The 18,805-nt window shown below is 39.6% G+C and overlaps 2 protein-coding genes across 2 annotated transcripts in view; one reads left to right on the forward strand and one right to left on the reverse strand.

The window, feature by feature from the left end:
* Nucleotides 1-18,805, forward strand: part of Ip6k (Inositol hexakisphosphate kinase) — a 154,590-nt gene that overhangs the window by 20,746 nt on the left and 115,039 nt on the right. The gene's annotated exons all lie outside the window — the stretch shown is intronic.
* Nucleotides 11,674-16,914, reverse strand: LOC148285195 (uncharacterized). Its single transcript, XM_088228883.1, has 4 exons — nucleotides 15,988-16,914; nucleotides 14,841-15,801; nucleotides 12,934-13,868; nucleotides 11,674-12,693 (listed from the first exon to the last, which is right to left on the reverse strand). The coding sequence occupies exons 1-4, from the start codon at nucleotides 16,912-16,914 to the stop codon at nucleotides 11,674-11,676; spliced, it is 3,843 nt and encodes a 1,280-aa protein (XP_088085009.1).

An 18,805-nucleotide genomic window follows, 5' to 3' on the forward strand; every position in this document is an offset into this window, starting at 1 on the left:
TGTAAGTGGCACTTCGTCACTCGATATTTAGGTGTCGCGGCCAAAGTGCACCAAAGCATCGTCCTCGAAATACCCCGTGTTCCTCGTAAGGCCGTTTTCACACCTACCACGCAAATCCATACTACCCGATATTTTACCGCGCTTATCCTGCAAACGCATACAAAATCTGTTACCTTTTCACACGCGTTGTAAAATGAATACGACCCGGTCTGTCAGACATAAATCTGTTGGGGTGTGCTTAATCGCAAACGATTATTATCAATATTAATAGTTCGAATAACCGAATTAGATTATTCCCGTAATCGACTTTTTATTTATGGATAATGCGTTATTTTTTCAAAATACTTATGAAGTATGAAGAATGAAAGAAAAAATATTAATTAAAAATATATAAAATAAATATGCCTACTCTTATAATGCTTTATTGTATACACTAACTAAAAAAATACATAAAAACTTATGTATTGTACTCGTAATATTATTATTATTGTAAAAAAATATTTTTCGGTCATTTCTGTTTAGAAAAAGGTGTTTTTTAATTAGGTATTTTTTCTATTTTTTGTTTTTATTATTACCTTTTTTTTTAATAAAAGAAATATTCCTTCACACGGGTTTTATCAAGGGGACCATTGAGAAAGAATGGTGTATTTCTATAAAATAATTTAATAAATATAATAATAATAACGCGTAAGTCAGGGAATTTTCATGTACCTAAGTTTTGCTCAACGAAGTTCGGAAAAAGGTTTCTGGAAAGTATTGACCATTCTGAATTTTAAATAATATTAAAACACGAAAAATCGAATAGCCAATTAAAAAGTGTCGTAATTAAAAAATATTACTTAAATCTTTTTGATAGTGATAGTTATTAATGTTATTTATATAGATGGTGTAAAGTACTATGCTTTATGTTTCTTTTTGTTTTCTTACAATTTCGTATGTATTTACTATGTATGATATTATGTATTGTCACAAAAATGTCTCATTTTTATTTAAGGTCCCAATTGAGGTTTTTTTAAATTCCTGGGAGTACAATATCTTAGATATGTATTATATATTTCATAAATAAAATAAAAACAAATATAAATGTTTATATATATTGAAATATTCTATACTTTTGAGGCATTTTTTTCAAAACTGTAATTATTTCATATATGTAATACTGTCTGTAGCTCTGATTTAATATAAAGAAATACATTATGCTACATTGCCTCTGTCACTTCAAAACTTTACATTTTTATATTCGTGCTTTTCTTGTCTGATAAAGTTATGGGTTTTAATATTTTTTTGTTTTTTTTTATTTTTGTTTTGTCCTTAAATAGTACAAACACAATACATGAATGTGCTAATATATTAACCTATATATAATTATTAGTCGGCCTCGTGGTGTAATGATAAGCGCATTTGTCTCCCATGCAAGAGGTCTCGGGTTCGATTCCCGACATGGTTGATAAGAAATATTTATTTAAAAAGGTGTTTTCCCACCAGAATATTTCATAGTGCCTGGACTGGTACCTGAAGCGTAAGACTGATCATCTTACCTTCATGTAACAAAAAATGATCAAGATACGCTGCGATTTGTGTACCACTGCAGTAATCTAAGCACCATTAGGTACGGAAAGGGAATGACGACGACGAATTGTTATTAAAATATATAATAATTATTAACATTTCACTAATTAAAAAAATTATTTAAGACCAACTCGAATGCAATCACTTTTTAAGAGCTAACTTATCTGCTACACACATGTTTTATCAACTAACATTCAAATGAAATGATTTTTTTTTGTTCTCTTATTTCTAATGGTCTTTCCTTAAACTCTTATTTCTGAGTTCTGTGTCTTTGTTTTCTTACTAAATGGCAGACTTACTTCATTTTTATTTCTAGTTTCATATCCGAGTTCACACTGATTAGAAAAAATCTTGTTCCCTATGTTCAAAAGATTTTTTGTTCATTTTGTTTATAAACACAATTGTTTTGTATTTTGCTTTCAATACACAGGAATTTGGTTCTATGGAGTTGAGATTTGGTCTCAAAAATTGATAAATTAATTTAACTAAACTAAAATTATTTTTCTGTGTTAAAAACCTAACATGTTTTTTAAAATTGAATTTCATATATTGAAATTGATCAGGCAGAAACCCAAAATTTAGGCAAAAGAGCAAAGATAGATATTTTTTATTTGGCTAGGTTGGCATTGATTTCTTTTACTATTTCGTTAGCTTAATAGAAAAAAAACTGTATTATTTTTAAGTATTCAATATATTGTTAGCTATAGAGTGATTTAGACAAGTAAAAAAATACCGAACGCATTAAATATTTTTGATGAATTTTCATAATGTTCCTTTTATTGTAAGAAACATGACTAAATAAGTATTTTTATACACAACGTATTATTATTTAAATTTTGTTTATATGTTTTAATTCGTATATATCTTAAATCTGCTAGTTTTTATTCACAAATGAAATGATAAATTAGGAACCGTTAAGTCAAACGCACAGAAATGTAAATAAACCACGCTGCTAATTAGCGTATTATTAAATAATATCTGCCGTCTTCATAGAGATCCCATCCCGCCTGACATTAATGTATTTATTTGCTTTACAATCAATGAAAAATAATATACAGAAACATTAAAATAAAAAAATGCACTACTTATTTTTCATCAATTACGTGCAAACACTTTTAATAATATTTTACTTAAACTTAAAATACATATATAAACAAAATAAACAATATAACCCACTTATTTATAATATAAATTAGAAAGGGTATAAATAAATAATATGCACTTATTAGTGCAGTTTTTAGTTTTCATGTAAATTATTTATTATTCGGAAAATATTGCTCTTAAATAAATACCTTTTTTTTTTAAACCGATATAAAATATTCGATTATAATAACAGGTTTAAAAATATTCATAAGAACATCGCAAAGAGTTTTTACGAATGTGTTAGTGAAAAAGTAATGTACCGCCATTATTCGTTTAAATAAGTTTCGATAATAATATCGATTTATCGTTTATAAAAACGAATATTTCTTTATATTAAAGTAAATTTATATATACATCGGTAAAATTTATATTGAAATACATTATCACCAAACCCTTATCAGAACCTAATGGTGCATAGGCCAGTGCATTGTTAATTTGAATGTATATATGATTTAAATCATTATATAGACATAATAAAGTAATAATTGCATACAATAAACATTAACGTATGCGAGTGTATAAGTCCTTGTTTACACCTTCAACTTTAGTAAGCAGAAAATTAACTATCAACAAAATTACCAAAACAATCAAATTATACAAAAAAAAAAAGATTTTTTTTTTGTACAATTTGACTGTCTAGTTTCGGCTACAAAATGTTTCCCTCTTTAGGGTTATTTAACAAGTAAACATACATAATACATATATTATATATTCGGTTGTGTAAGCAAATACAGTGGATTACAAAACAGTATTTTTTATTCTCAAATAAAAATTATATATTACGATGATCCACAATATTAGATTTACAAACATCTAAAATAATACAATAACATTATGTTCATCACCATCAAACTCTTATTCGCACCCAATGGTGCATAAGGTACTGGAGGTGCAAGTAATGATGTACCGCGGGAAAATTCCCGAAAGCGTAATTCCCCGGAGCAGGAGTACATTCCTCCACATACCCGAAACCGTTTTAAAGACTGTGGTTCTTCCTATCGGTTTTACTCATTCAAAAAAACAATATTTTGGTCAATAAATGAGTAGATCTTTTAAAATTTCTAATTTCGTATATTATTTCAATTCAATTTAACTTTATTACGTTCACTGCCCCTTTCACTGTGAGTTTGAAAGATTATATGGAGGGTCTTAGTCGGATATTGTCATTCATCCTTATGAACATACATGTGTATATTGCAAGCATAAATGGTAGCAAAAACGATATTTACTTGTATCGCAATAAATTCGAGATGCACGGCGGTAAAATCTCCGCGGTATTTTACGGTAATTTTCGGTAAGAAATGAATATGACGTACTAATTTTTATTTTTCGAAGATGCAACAAATACAAGTAGCTTTGTTTTAGGACACGTTACATGACAGTGAAAACCAGGTTTAGATCCATCGGGTGGTTTTCAAGATTTATTATAAGTATGGGACGTTCAAGGTCATTCGGTGTGTACTTTTTTAATTTTTTTGACAAAAAAAGTTATCATATTTTGAAACTTAACAGGATCGGTGGACATAATGCCCTTAGCCCTCCCGTGCCTAAGGGGGGTATCTGGGGTCCCCCAGGTAGCATATTTGACGAAAATCTATTCACAATATTAGACAGCATCAGTCGAAAGGTGGACTACACTTTTCCTAAATCCCAAATAAATTATATATCACGGATACCGGTTCATAACTCTAAAGAGAAGTCAATAATAGTGAGTTTTATTAATCGATATTTAAAGGAAGATTTCACATCAGCCGCTCGCGCCATGAAAAACTTATCAGCTAACGATTTAGGCTTCCATTCGACCAATCGAATATATATAAACGACCATCTGACTCCGTTGACCAAGAAACTCCTTACGATGACCAAATCCAAGTTGAAGGATGAAAAGGGATATAAGTATATTTGGGTAAAATATGGCAAAATTCATGCAAGATTGAATGATACTTCGAGTGTCCACATTATAAACACTGAGGCCGATTTAAACAAGTTCGTTTAATATGTTTATTATTATTTATATCGCTCGCACTTTCCTTATGTATTTTTTATGTACTCGCATTACTGTCAATGATTGTTTTGAATGTGTTTGTAACCCCTGTTTTCGAAAGCAAACGCTCGCTTTATTATATTATTATATACTCATATGTTTACTTACAATTTAACTTTATTTATCTACAACGCAAGTATCTACATCTTTATGTCTCTTTTATTCGCACATTTATTGCAAATTATATCCGCTCGCCCGCTCTAACACATTACATTTACTTTTTTCTGCCTAAACTACGTACCGGTAATCTTCGGAATCAATACTCGCATGTTTCTATTTTATTTTGTTTCATAATTATGTTAATTAATATTTACGATCTTTCTTATGGCTAACACCAACTTAAATATACTGTACCAGAATGTAAGGGGATTACGTTCTAAGACTACTATATTCCAACGTAATTTAAGCATATCTAGTTACGATATTATAGCTCTATCCGAAACGTGGATAAACGACAACATTTCCGATAGTGAACTATTTGACAGCCGCTATATGGTTTGGCGTCGCGATCGGGATTACACGGCAACGGGACAGTCGCGGGGCGGCGGTGTTCTCCTAGCGGTACGTAAAGAAATATCAGCTATTGCCCAGCCGACATTCAACTCCAGCGCTGAAGATCTGTGGCTAACACTATCTCTTCATCTCGCAGGTACCCGTACGCGCACCAAACTACACTTATGTGTTCTATACCTATGTAAACAAAAATCAGGCAATTCCTTTTCCGACCAATTGATAAATTTTTTCTCTAAGTTAAATATGACAATTTCTAATAACCCGCTTGACAAATATTTGATAATAGGTGATTTCAACTTGAGCGGTATTAAGTGGCTTTCAACTGATAATGTTTCATACTTGCCTTCTAATGCTCAAAGTCACGATGAGTACCTACTTATCGATGAATTGAATACACATAACTTGTCGCAATTTAATGGAATTTTTAATAAACACGGACGGATCCTAGATTTGGTAATTTCTAATGACATTGTTAATGTTAGTGAATGTATGGACCCATTGGTACCTATTGACCCGCATCATAATGCTCTCTTCATTAATGCTCAATTTATTGAACTTACTTACCTGAAGCCTGCACCGCTAACTAAATATTTGTTTAATAAAGCAAACTTTGATTCAATAAATAGTACAATCTCTGACATCGACTGGCATACTGAATTCTCAATTAGATCATTTGACGAATCCGTAAACTTTTTTTACAATACTTTTACAAATCTGAGAGATAAATTTGTACCCGCTGTTAAGACTTTGAACAGTTCATATCCTATATGGTACTCCCCCGCGCTAGTAAAAGCAATTAAAGAAAAGGATAAATACTTAAGAAAATATAAGACTTACGGCAATCACTCCAATCTAATAACTTTTAAATTATTGCGTGATAGAATCAAACATCTTGAAAAGGATTGTCACGATTCTTAGATTGCATTCGTAGAAAAGTCCATCGAGGACTCACCTAAAAATTTCTGGTCGTATGTGAAGTCCAAATCCAAATCTAACTGTATTCCTAATAGTCTTGTATTAGGTAATATGCGAGTAAACACTGGTATTGAAATTTGCAACGCATTTTCTGAATATTTTCACTCCACTTTTCTAAATCCAGCTAGTATCCAATCGAGAAATTCCACTAATCCCTCATCTACCTCGTCTCATGTGTATACCTCAGATATTAATTCCATAGTGATTACCACAGACTATGTAAAAAATCTACTCTTAAAGCTAGATACATCAAAATCAGCTGGACCTGATCACCTTCCCGCATGTTCTCTCATAAATTCTGCTAGTACTATATGTGTACCAATCACTTTGCTATTCAAAAGATCTCTCAAAGAATGCACAATCCCACATATTTGGAAATCCGCTTTTATAACACCAGTCCACAAGAAAGGGCCTAAAACCGATATTGTCAATTATAGACCAATTTCTAAACTGTGTATAGTGTCTAAAGTATTTGAAAGAATAATCTATAACCAACTATATTCCGCCATTAAAAACTCACTGAGTCCATCTCAACATGGCTTTCTAAAAGGGAGATCTACTGTTTCAAATTTAATCTTACTTAATGATTACCTTACTGATTCAATGGACGGTGGTCATCAGGTAGACGTTATTTACACCGATTACAGTAAATGCTTCGACCGAATCGATCACAAATTACTATTAAAAAAATTAACTAAAATCGGTATTAGAGGTGACCTCTTCAGATGGTTTTCATCTTATATAGACAACAGGTCGCAAGCGGTAGTGGTTAATAATTTTATTTCTAGTTGGGTACGGGTCCCCAGCGGGGTGCCTCAAGGGTCTCTTCTGGGACCTTTGCTCTTCATAATTTTTGTTAACGATATTGATAAATGCTTTACCTCTTCGCGTTTGCTTTGTTTTGCTGACGACATGAAAATTTTTGCAACAATCAAGACCCCAGCTGACGTCTTTGATCTGCAGTCAGATCTCGACCGTCTAGAGGATTACTGCAACTCCAACTGCTTGGACCTTAATCCTTCTAAGTGTTCAGTTATTACATTTAGTCGCAAAGTAAAATTTTTACGTACTAACTATGTGCTTAAGGGTCAAAACCTCCAACGCTCATTATGTGTAAAGGATCTAGGTGTCTTCCATGATAGTAAATTACTTTTTGACGCCCATGTTGACAGCATCATAAAAAAGTCATCGCGTGCGCTTGGCTTTGTTATGCGTAGCTCTACGTCGTTCACTATGGCAAAGACACTTAAAATCCTTTACTGTACATTAGTGCGAAGCAACTTAGAATATGCATCACAAATATGGAATCCTATGTACAATGTGCAGATATCACGCATTGAAAATATTCAAAAAAAAATCGTAAAGTTCATGTGTTTCCGGTTGAAACTTGAGTTTAAATCTGACCAGTATATTCATATATGTAAAAAACATCACCTACTGCCTCTGCAAAAACGTCGTGAAATAGCGGATATAATTTATTTACTTAAAATTGCCTCTGGTTCAATTGACTGTCCTGAACTACTTTGCAAACTTTCTATCAATGTTCCTTCCAAAGTTTTAAGAAATAACCCTCTTCTTCACATACCTCTTGTTTCATCTAATTATAGGCAAAATTCATATTTATGGCGAAATTTTAATAATTTTAATGTACTAAATAAATCATTTAACATAGATTTATTTGAAAATAATCTTAATAACGTGCGGCGTTTGCTTTCAAAATAACTCGTAGTATTTTTTTCTTTTCTTTTAAATTTACATTTAATTACTATTCATTTTATGTTCGAGAATCTTTTTTAACTTACTGTGATGCTACTTGTGAAAACCTGTAATTGGCTTATTTGTTATTTGTTTTGTTATATAAATATGATATCATTATAGCTGTTGGTTATCCAAATAAATAAAAAATAAAAAATAAAAAAAAAAATTGTTCAATACCTTTTTTGTTAATCATCATATTGATTTCATTTTATGCATAACTCTACTCCATTATGTTACAAATGTATCGAAGATATTAAAATATTTTTCCGCGGAACTCATTTAATAATAATTCACATTTGTCTTTGTTTCCCCACCGCGCAAACAGCATGCATCACAATTCATTTGCTATTTGCTCCACAGTTTAGTGATCTTTGATACTTCGGTCAATCCAGTTTACGCGAGTAAGATTTTGCATGCTAAGGGTGTTTAGAAAAAAGTATTATTATGACTAATAATTTCAAATAAACATAATTTTTATATTTAGCTATCTGGATATTGCGCATTGGATTTTGCATACAAAGGTGTTTTTTGAATAATAAGTGAATTTTTTAAAATTTATAAAACCTTTTTTTACTTCACCAATCTCAAAATGAGTAGAAAAAAATTGACGGATGATGTCATTGAGCAGCTTCTAAACGATACGGATATTGAAGTGTCTTCCAGTGATGACAGTGATTTAGAGTTAGAATCTTCAGATGATGTTTCTGAAACAGATGACTTTGTAATCGAAGATTACGATGAATCTGATTATTTCGACCAGGATAGTGTTAATTTAGAAGAAAACGTCTTCGCTTCTAAATCGGGTTACCAATGGAGCAATATTCTACCTTCAACTTCAACAACACGTTCCCATAACATAATTAGTCCTACGTCCAAATTAACTTTTTTTATTTTAATTTTGCATATTATATAAATTTTTACACGGCGTTGTTCGATTTTTGAGTTTTTATTTCTTGATTATTTGATTTTCAAGTTTTTTAATTTCGTATTTTAGATTTTTTAAGGTCTCGAGTTTTTTTTTATTGTACTTAATTTTTTTTAAATCGATTTAGTGATTTTTCAAAGTTTTTTTGCCATGGAGTTACTGTGGAGTAATAGAAATTACTATTTTGTATTATTTTTAGTCGTCGTATTCTGTAAAATTGTATAATATATCTACCTATGTAACCGATAAAAGGAATTCGTGCCGTGTTATACTTTATTGTATTTTATTTGGGAAACATACCAACAATTTTAAACACATTAAGATTGAGCTGTGTGATTTTTTTTTTCTATATTATTTTGTAAAATATTATTAGTTTTTAAAATTAATTCAAATAAATTAACAAACACGCTGTATATGGTTTACGAACTCGCTCATCCCTCTCCCGACCGCCCGCCGTACCGCCCCTCTAGCTAGTGGCGTAATTTCAATCAGTGGTATCCAAAACGTGGCAGCGGGAGGAGCGCGCTGCCATATAAAATATTATCGCAGCAGTATTTTATGAAAAAATGTATGAATTTCGCAGAAAACTGGAAATATTATGAACCAGTTTTATAAACAATACCATGACAATTATAAAGACATTTTTAAAATATTTTTTTAAGACGTATTTATAGCATTTTAGCTGGGGTATTCGTAGTACCGTATTCGTAGCGCCTGAGCGCTCGCGGAATTTTTTCACCCTCAGGCTCCCAAAGGTTAGTAAAACCGTGTGACCTTGAACGACCACCGGTCATGCCGCAATTTTAAAAAAAAAAAGTTTTTTGCTCTTAATTACGTCCCTATAGATTTAATATAAAAAATATGAAAGCCTAAGAAAATAAAATTTATTAAAAATGTTCATATATTTTTTTTCTTTGGACCAATTCTTTTCAAGATACACGTTTGAACATCAAATAGAGTTGATCGAAATAGCGAAAAAGCGGTATTTGCACTAACTTTTTACTAATTGTTTGATAGTCAACCTATCAAAAGTCATCATCATCATCATCATTCTATGTCCGCTACCTAGTTGGAGCATATGGTGTTCACAAAGATCCTCCAAAAGCAAAAGAAAGAGCAAAAGTCGTACGGGTTTTGGGTATGTCATAATTCGTGCTTTGGGAAAACCTCGTACGGACATTTTGCTGAGACCTCTCCTCATTGTTCGACCAAAAGCGTGTAAGTGCTTCTTTTAGGTACAGTTGTCTCATATCCAGCACCTTCATGTATTGGAACAGCTGTTTTGACGGGTATGTTGGAGGGTGCCGGAATATTATTCTCAATAATAATTTAATGATGTAATCGTATGTGTGTATATGAGTACTTACATATATATTTATATTTTTGTTTTTTATTACTTTGTTGAAATTTTTACATATTTTTGAATTTGGATTTTAGGCCAGAGCATTCTTAACAATTTTAAATCGATTGATAAGGTGGTTGATAGCTTTCCTCATAAAGGTTTGAAAAAAACAATTATTTTTTGACAATCATTGTTCAATAAGTCAACTTATATTCACTACACATTGTCACATATATGCACACCCATACATGAATACACAATATATTTAGTAAATACACACCCTCACACAATATATTTAGTCCCCCTCCCTAACATGTACCATAATACTGATACATTGTAACAAGTAGGTACTTAGCATAAATATTATTATTGTACAGTAAAAGTTATCCTCATAATGTAATTGCACACATTATATATAAATGTATATATTTGTACTGACATATTGAAACCATTGTATAAATTCTATAATGTGTTAATAATGTGGTTTTATAGTACATAAATTTAGAGTTAACTCTAATGGACCGGTGAAGTTTACATATTATATTACATGCTGTAACAGACGCGGCGGATCACTGCTTCGTCCGTAGCAATCGCGCCCGTCACAAGAACTGTATTTCTATAGGTGCTGGTGTCAAACGCAGAGTGGCCGGGCGTAGGCGGGCCTCGGCCGACGAACGATAGGCTCCGGGGGAGGTATCGTCGCCTAGAGATCCCTTGCGGGGTCGCTAGCGAGTAGCGCTGGCGGCCGCAATCCTGAGTCAGGCAACCGGGTTGTAAGGCCGGTATCTCTCCGTTGGTGGGAACGGCGGGGTGTGTTCCGGGGAAGTATCCAAGGGTCCAAAATCCAATCCAAAGGGGTCCGAGTTCCAAGTCCAGGGGGGTAGCGGTGTTCGAATCCAGGTGGCGATGAGGTCCGGTTTGAAGCGAGGTAGGGAGGTGAAGTGGAGAGTAGAAAGCCTTAGTAGTGTGGTGAGATGACTGACTTTATTTTTCCCCGGCGGGGCTATATATACAACATTTTGCCGTGCGGCGGTGGGCTAGGCCAATAGCGGGCGGTGCTAGGTTGACCAATCACGCGGCGAGAGAGATAGCGAGCACATTTGCCGGCTCTATCGGTCTCTCTCGCGCCACGTATAAGGTCCCCACCCTCCCGCTACCGGCCGCAGTTCCCCGCCGACCGCGCGGCGATCAACACTTATACAGAACAACATAAAAACACATTATGGGCATACAAATATTTTCATGAATTCTAATCTATATGTGGGCTTCAGTATGGCGATCACCACCCCCGAAAGTGACAAATACTAGTCTTTATTGAGGAGGTGGTAGATCGCTTACACATACTGAAGCCTCCTATGCTACATTAAAGCCCCAGGAAGGGCCGCCAAGTTGGTGCATGTACTTTTACGTCGGCAACACTCCCCCCTGCCGAGGAGGCATCTCTGCGCCGACGTCGTCCTTGATTTGCAACACGGCGAGCTTGACGGCGGGTCGTGTGTAGGTTCCGGTGGCTGTCTGGACCCGGGCGCTCCTGACTTGTCCATCCTTCCCTGGTGTGACTGCTATGACGCGTCCCCGCGGCCATTCATTCCGCGGGAGGGCGGCGTCCGTTATTATGACCAGGTCATCGACCATGATCGGTGTGGCGGCCTGTTGCCACTTCCGTCGCTGTGCCAACGTCGGGAGATATTCCCTCATCCATCTTTTCCAAAATGCGTCGGCTAGTTTCTGCGCCACCCGCCATTGTTTTCTGAGGCACAGTTCGGGCGGCGCGTCTCTGTAATCGGCCAGATGCGGCTGGGCCCCGCTCGACCCGATGAGAAAGTGCATCGGAGTCAGCGGAGCGTCGTCTCGGCTATCAAGCGAGACGTGGGTTAGGGGCCGAGTGTTTACTGTGTACTCGGCCTCCGCTATCGCTGTCATTAGCGTTTCCTCTCGGGGGGCTTGTTCCTTTAGAATCACCATAAGCGCCCCCTTTATCGACCGGACGAGCCGTTCCCAGGCTCCCCCCATGTGTGGCGCCGATGGCGGGTTGAACACCCATTTGATCCCTCTCCTTGTCGCCTCGTTCTGTAGTTCGGGATCGTGAGCTAGTTCCTTCATGGCGGCCGCCATCTCTTTGTCTGCGCCTCTGAAGTTCGTCCCGTTGTCCGAGTAGAGCGTTGTCGGATGTCCTCTGCGGGCCGCCATCCTTCTGAGGGCCTGCACCGTCGAGTCAGTACTCAACGACGGTGTAATTTCAATATGCACGGCCCTCGTAACCATGCACGTAAACAGGGCCCCGTATCGTTTCTCCCGGCGTCTTCCGATAGTTACGTATACGGGCCCGAACATGTCCACCCCACAGTGGGTAAAAGGCCTTACGTGATGATCGAGTCGGCCGGCAGGCAGCTGTCCCATGAGCGGAGGCTGCGGGCTGGCCTTCTGTATTCGACAGTAGCGGCACTCGTATATAATTTTCCTTATATTTGTCCGTAATCGTGTTATAAAGAACTGTTGTCTGAGTTCGCTGAGTGTCCGCTCTGTACTTGCGTGTTGCCGCGACTCGTGATAATGCCTTATCAATAGACGCGTATAGGCGTGCGCTCCGTCCAGTATGACGGGCGCCTTTAGTTGCTCGCTCACCGCGGGGGCTTCCATAATTCGCGTCCCCATTCTGAGGACGCTATCTTTATCGAGGTAGGGAGTGAGACCCAGCAGGCGGCTGTTCCGCGGGAGGCACTCCCCCCGTCTAATTGCGGCTATCTCGGCGTGGTAACTGTCTGTCTGGCTTATAAGTATCCACGCCCTCTCTGATGCCTTGAGTTCCGGGGCGATGAGTGTCGCGCTTCCTGTATTCTTTTTCCTGCAGTGGTTTATGAAGCGCAACACCCACGCTGTAGTCCTGATCAGTCTCCGCCAGGAGGAAAATCTTCTTTCGTCCGGGAGGGCTGTCATCACGATGGCACTGTTCGCACACTTTATTTCACTGCTTGTATCCGGGGTCGCCGTTATTACCTTGAGCGGCGGCCATTCACTTTTATTTTTCTTTATGAAACTCGGCCCACTGAACCACATGCCGGCCGGGGAGATGTCTGGTATCTCGCCGTCCCGCGTCCCGAGATCAGCGGGGTTCTTCTTTCCTGGTACCCACCGCCATTCTTGAGCGTTCGTTAGCTCATCTATTTCCCCTAGGCGGTGGGCTACAAATGGCGTGAAGATACGCGAATCACTCTGGACCCAGCACAGCACCGTAGTAGAATCTGTCCAGTAGTAGGTATCGCGTATATTACTTCCGCATTCTTTCTTAATTGTGGCCGCCAGTCGCGCGGCCATGAGCGCGGCTTGTAATTCCAGGCGTGGAATTGATAGCGCTCGTAGCGGGCTAACTCGGCACTTGCTGGCCATGAACGTCGCATTCCTTCCGGCGGCGTTCTCCTCCACGATGTAGGCTACGGCGCAGCTCGCTTGTTCCGAGGCATCGGAAAACACATGTAGCTCTACTGGCTGGCCCTTGGCGCTCGATACGCGCCGCGGTATAGCGCACTCGGTATTGCGTAATATGTCCACCCAAGTGCGCCATTTCTCTGCGTGTTCTTCATTCACTTGTTCGTCCCACTCTATGTGGGAGCGCCACACATCTTGTAGCAGTATTCGCGGGCGTATTGTCAAACACCCTACGAAACCGAGTGGATCGAAAATGCTCATAACTTCACTTAGCATCTGCCGTTTTGTAGGCCTCTCTGTTGGAACCTCCCGTGACACTTTAAATTTAAATTGAAACTCGTCTGTCACCGGGTCCCATTTGATGCCGAGGACCCTCTCTGTTACGGAGTTTCCGCTAATTATTTCGCGTGCGCTTTTCCCTCTCAGACTTGAAGGAATCGCTTCCATTACGGAGGGATCATTACTCGCCCAATTCGCGAGGATGAATCCGCCCCGCCGTAGTAGTTCGCTGACATCGTGGCGCAGTTGTATCGCCTCTGTTGCACTGTCTACGGCATCCATATAGTCGTCCATGTAGAATTTATTTCGCACAGCATCCCTGGCGGCGGCCATCTCTTGCCCGTGATCTTCTGCGACTTGATTTCTCACGTACTGTGCGCTGCTCGGTGAACACGCCGCGCCGAACGTCATCGACGTCATAATCATTTCCCGAATTTCTTCTTCGGGACTATCGCGCCAGAGGAACAGCTGCGCCCTCTGGTCTTCTTTTCTTATTTTAATTTGGAGAAACATCTCCCTTATATCTGCTGCCAGCGCGATCTTTCCCTCGCGAAATCGCATTATATTTCCCATAAGCGATGAGAGAAGGTCCGGGCCGTTGGCCAACATGTCGTTCAATGACTTCCCGTTGCAGCGGCTGGCGGCGTCAAATACTATCCGTATTTTATCCGGTTTATTCACGTTCGTCACTGCGAAATGCGGCAAAAACCAAAGCCCACTCGCAGTGTCTTGTCTTTCAGCCAGCGTCAGTTCCCGGGCATACCCCTTGTCTAGATATTCTTTAATCTTTAACTTGTAAGCCGCGGCGAATTCACTGTTTTTACTGAACTTTTTCTCTATGCTTAAAAATCGATTCAGCGCTGTACGGCGATTATCCGGTAAACACATTCGATTGTCTTTCCACAGTAGCCCTGTCTCGTACTGTCCTTGCGGTAGGAAACGTGTCGTGGCTCTCATGGTTTCTGTGGCTCGCGCCTCCTGACGCGATATCTTGGCTGTCGAACTTATACCTAACGCGTCGACGGCGTAATTCTGTTTAACTAGATTTTCTAGTCTCTGTTCTGTACTAAGCGCCATTAGTATGCTGGCGTTAGTCTGGCGTGTCCGCCCACCGTGTATCACCTTTCCTAAGGCTGTCACTGAGGCGATGTATTCCCCGCATCTCCGTGCCTCTCTCGTCACTATGAGAGAGGCGTTATCTTGGCCGATGAGTAACTGCGGGCACACTTGTCGCATCCTGCCTTCCCCTTCAATCACGGGCTGTAGCGGCAGACTCAGCTTCTGTATTGTGTTTGCGCGGAGAGTGAATAAATCTTCCGTAACTCCGCGCACTTTAATTGTGACTTTTCTTGATGCACTATCTGTTACGCACATTCCGCCGGCACCGTGGATTTTTAATCCTCGAGTCTCTCCCGGCGCGCCGATGTCGTTTGCTATTTTTGCGTCAATCAATGTCACGGTTGATCCCTCATCTAGTAACGCGTACGCGTTCACTCGTCCTCGCGGACCACTTAACATGACGGGAATCACTTTTAGGAGGACCGGTTCCTCCTGAGCGTAGGTGCTCGTCACTATATTATTCGTCCGCGAACTGTGGCCGTAATCGTAGTTTCTTTCATTTGAACTCGCGGCGCGGGTTTCGTTCGCGGTCGGTCTGTTTCCCCCGGCGCCCGCCGCTGCAGGCGTGTCGCGGCGGGCACTATTATCTGGCGCTCGTATATCGGCGCTAGACCGAGCTTCACTGATATCGGCACTATTTCTGTCGTGTAATGTCTTGTGATGTGTTCGGCGACATCCATCGAGGCCGCACTTTTTTACATTTCTACACTTTATCGCCCGATGAGTGTTCGATAAACACGAAAAACACAAATTCTTTCGCTTCACTATGTCCCATCTTTCCGAAATACTACACTCTATGTATTCCTGGCACGTTTGTAGTAAATGTCCTCGTCCGCACAAAACACATGACGCTATACTTTTCCCGTTTCCCTCTGTTGAAATCACTGTATGCACTTGTTCTCGCTTCTGTGGCTTCTCGCGTTGTTTTCCGCTGTACACTTGCGGCTCTATTCCGCCGCCTATCATCGAAGATTCCGTTAAATCTTCCAAAAAGAGCGCGAAATCCTTCGCGGAGGGCCTCACCCGGTTTCCTCTTCTGCTGTACCACCAGAGAGACTTCATGCACAGCGGTAACTTGCTCACTAGTTCACTTAGTAGTTGTGGCGTAGACATGTAATCGCCACCGAAGCCTTCTAAGGTCGCTATCGCGTTCCGAACTGCGCTAGACAGATCTACTAATGCTTGCGTAGATCCGTCGTTCTGTATGCAGCGGAGCCTTCTCACCTTTTCCAACAAGGAAGACGCTACAATGTCCGGCTGGCCGTAGTGTAGCTCCAACGTCTTCATTATCACCCTCACTTGGCTTGGATCCACTAGTAATGACGACACAGATTCTCTTGCCCGTCCTTTCAACGCACGCTGTAGACGCAGGAGGTTTTCTGGATCCGAAAGGCAGCACATCTCCGTCGACTGAGTGTACTGCGATTTGAAAGTAGCCCATTCCTGCGGCTCTCCGGCGAAGGCGGGTAGGTCCTTGGCAGTAGATTGGCGCGCTATCATGGCGCCGACTCTGCTAACGTCCTCTGGGGCTGAAGTCGGGCTTCTTCCTTGCGAAGCCTCTAGTAGAATCGCCATTTTTGACAGCACCGTCATGATGCCGTCCATATCCGTAGCACGCGGCGCGGGCTCGGGATTCGTCTCCAAGGGCACGCGTCGGTCTTGATCGTGTAGTGAAGCACGGAGCGTTCGAACCTGCGTCCTCAGCCGCTGGACTGTATCTTCGGATGTGTCCGACTCGGCTGAGTCCTGATCTGTAGCAGGGTCTTCTCTTGGTTCCGTGCCTCCTCGACCCGAGCGGAGTGAAGGGGTTCTCGAAGTCATCTCTAGGCGCTCTGCGATGAATATCCGGTTCTTCTCGAAGGACCAACTTGTAACAGACGCGGCGGATCACTGCTTCGTCCGTAGCAATCGCGCCCGTCACAAGAACTGTATTTCTATAGGTGCTGGTGTCAAACGCAGAGTGGCCGGGCGTAGGCGGGCCTCGGCCGACGAACGATAGGCTCCGGGGGAGGTATCGTCGCCTAGAGATCCCTTGCGGGGTCGCTAGCGAGTAGCGCTGGCGGCCGCAATCCTGAGTCAGGCAACCGGGTTGTAAGGCCGGTATCTCTCCGTTGGTGGGAACGGCGGGGTGTGTTCCGGGGAAGTATCCAAGGGTCCAAAATCCAATCCAAAGGGGTCCGAGTTCCAAGTCCAGGGGGGTAGCGGTGTTCGAATCCAGGTGGCGATGAGGTCCGGTTTGAAGCGAGGTAGGGAGGTGAAGTGGAGAGTAGAAAGCCTTAGTAGTGTGGTGAGATGACTGACTTTATTTTTCCCCGGCGGGGCTATATATACAACATTTTGCCGTGCGGCGGTGGGCTAGGCCAATAGCGGGCGGTGCTAGGTTGACCAATCACGCGGCGAGAGAGATAGCGAGCACATTTGCCGGCTCTATCGGTCTCTCTCGCGCCACGTATAAGGTCCCCACCCTCCCGCTACCGGCCGCAGTTCCCCGCCGACCGCGCGGCGATCAACACTTATACAGAACAACATAAAAACACATTATGGGCATACAAATATTTTCATGAATTCTAATCTATATGTGGGCTTCAGTATGGCGATCACCACCCCCGAAAGTGACAAATACTAGTCTTTATTGAGGAGGTGGTAGATCGCTTACACATACTGAAGCCTCCTATGCTACATTAAAGCCCCAGGAAGGGCCGCCAAGTTGGTGCATGTACTTTTACGTCGGCAACACATGCTAAGTTTATCAATTAACTATTTGAATTTTTTAAGTACAATATTGTAAGGGAAAAAAAACATAAATGAAAGTAATTAAATAATTAAAATCGAAGTAAAAAAGTTATGTTAAAAGTTTCTAGTTAGTATTTACATAAATGGAAATAATATTAACATTAATAAAAAAACTTAAAGTAATTAAAAAGTAAGAGTTAAAATAAAAAAGAATAAAAAAACATGATCAAGTGCACAAACCATTTTTTTTAAAGGTAAAATATATTTACGTACCTACATATTTCAAGGGATTCAAAAAACCGATGAAAAGCAACTTTAAAAAAAAGACAGTAAGTTTAAGTTAATTTAAAAAACATCTTCAGAATTAATGTTAGGAAGATAGAAAATATCAGTCTAGTGCGTCTAGAGGGGACATGGTATGCAAGTAGATTAATTAGTTCTGGGGAATCAAATTTATTATTTACAGTTTTGTAAAGCAGGATCTGATTGAAGATATCTTTTCTGTGTTTCAATGAATCAAGGTTATGAAATTTTAAAGAAGTTAGGTATATAATTTGGAAAATACAAATGAAATTTGTATGTATATTTATATATATACACATACAAATGAAATTTGTACGTATATTTATATATATACATGATCCCGTAACTTCGAATCGATATTCGAATATTCGAATCGATACTTTAGGAATGAAATAGTTCCGCAGTCCCCATCCCCTTCTCACACACACAAATACAATTCTACTGACTATGCGATGTCGCATGGATACGCGCTGCACATGTGAAATGGGCCTAAGGCGGGAGCCGCTAACGGGTGGTATTTTAGTGGACATCGGTCCAAATGCCCTATTCCGATGCCCCCTTTAAACATTACGCTGCTCAACGTCTTAGTATTTAAACACCTTCCGAAAAATCACGTTACTTAACAAAAATATTTTTTGGCAATACAGTAAAACTCCAATTGCCTTTGAAACAATAT

Source organism: Micrasema longulum, unplaced genomic scaffold (assembly GCF_059751315.1).
Source record: "Micrasema longulum isolate JH-2025_06_02 unplaced genomic scaffold, ASM5975131v1 h1tg000049l, whole genome shotgun sequence".
NCBI lineage: Eukaryota > Metazoa > Arthropoda > Insecta > Trichoptera > Brachycentridae > Micrasema > Micrasema longulum.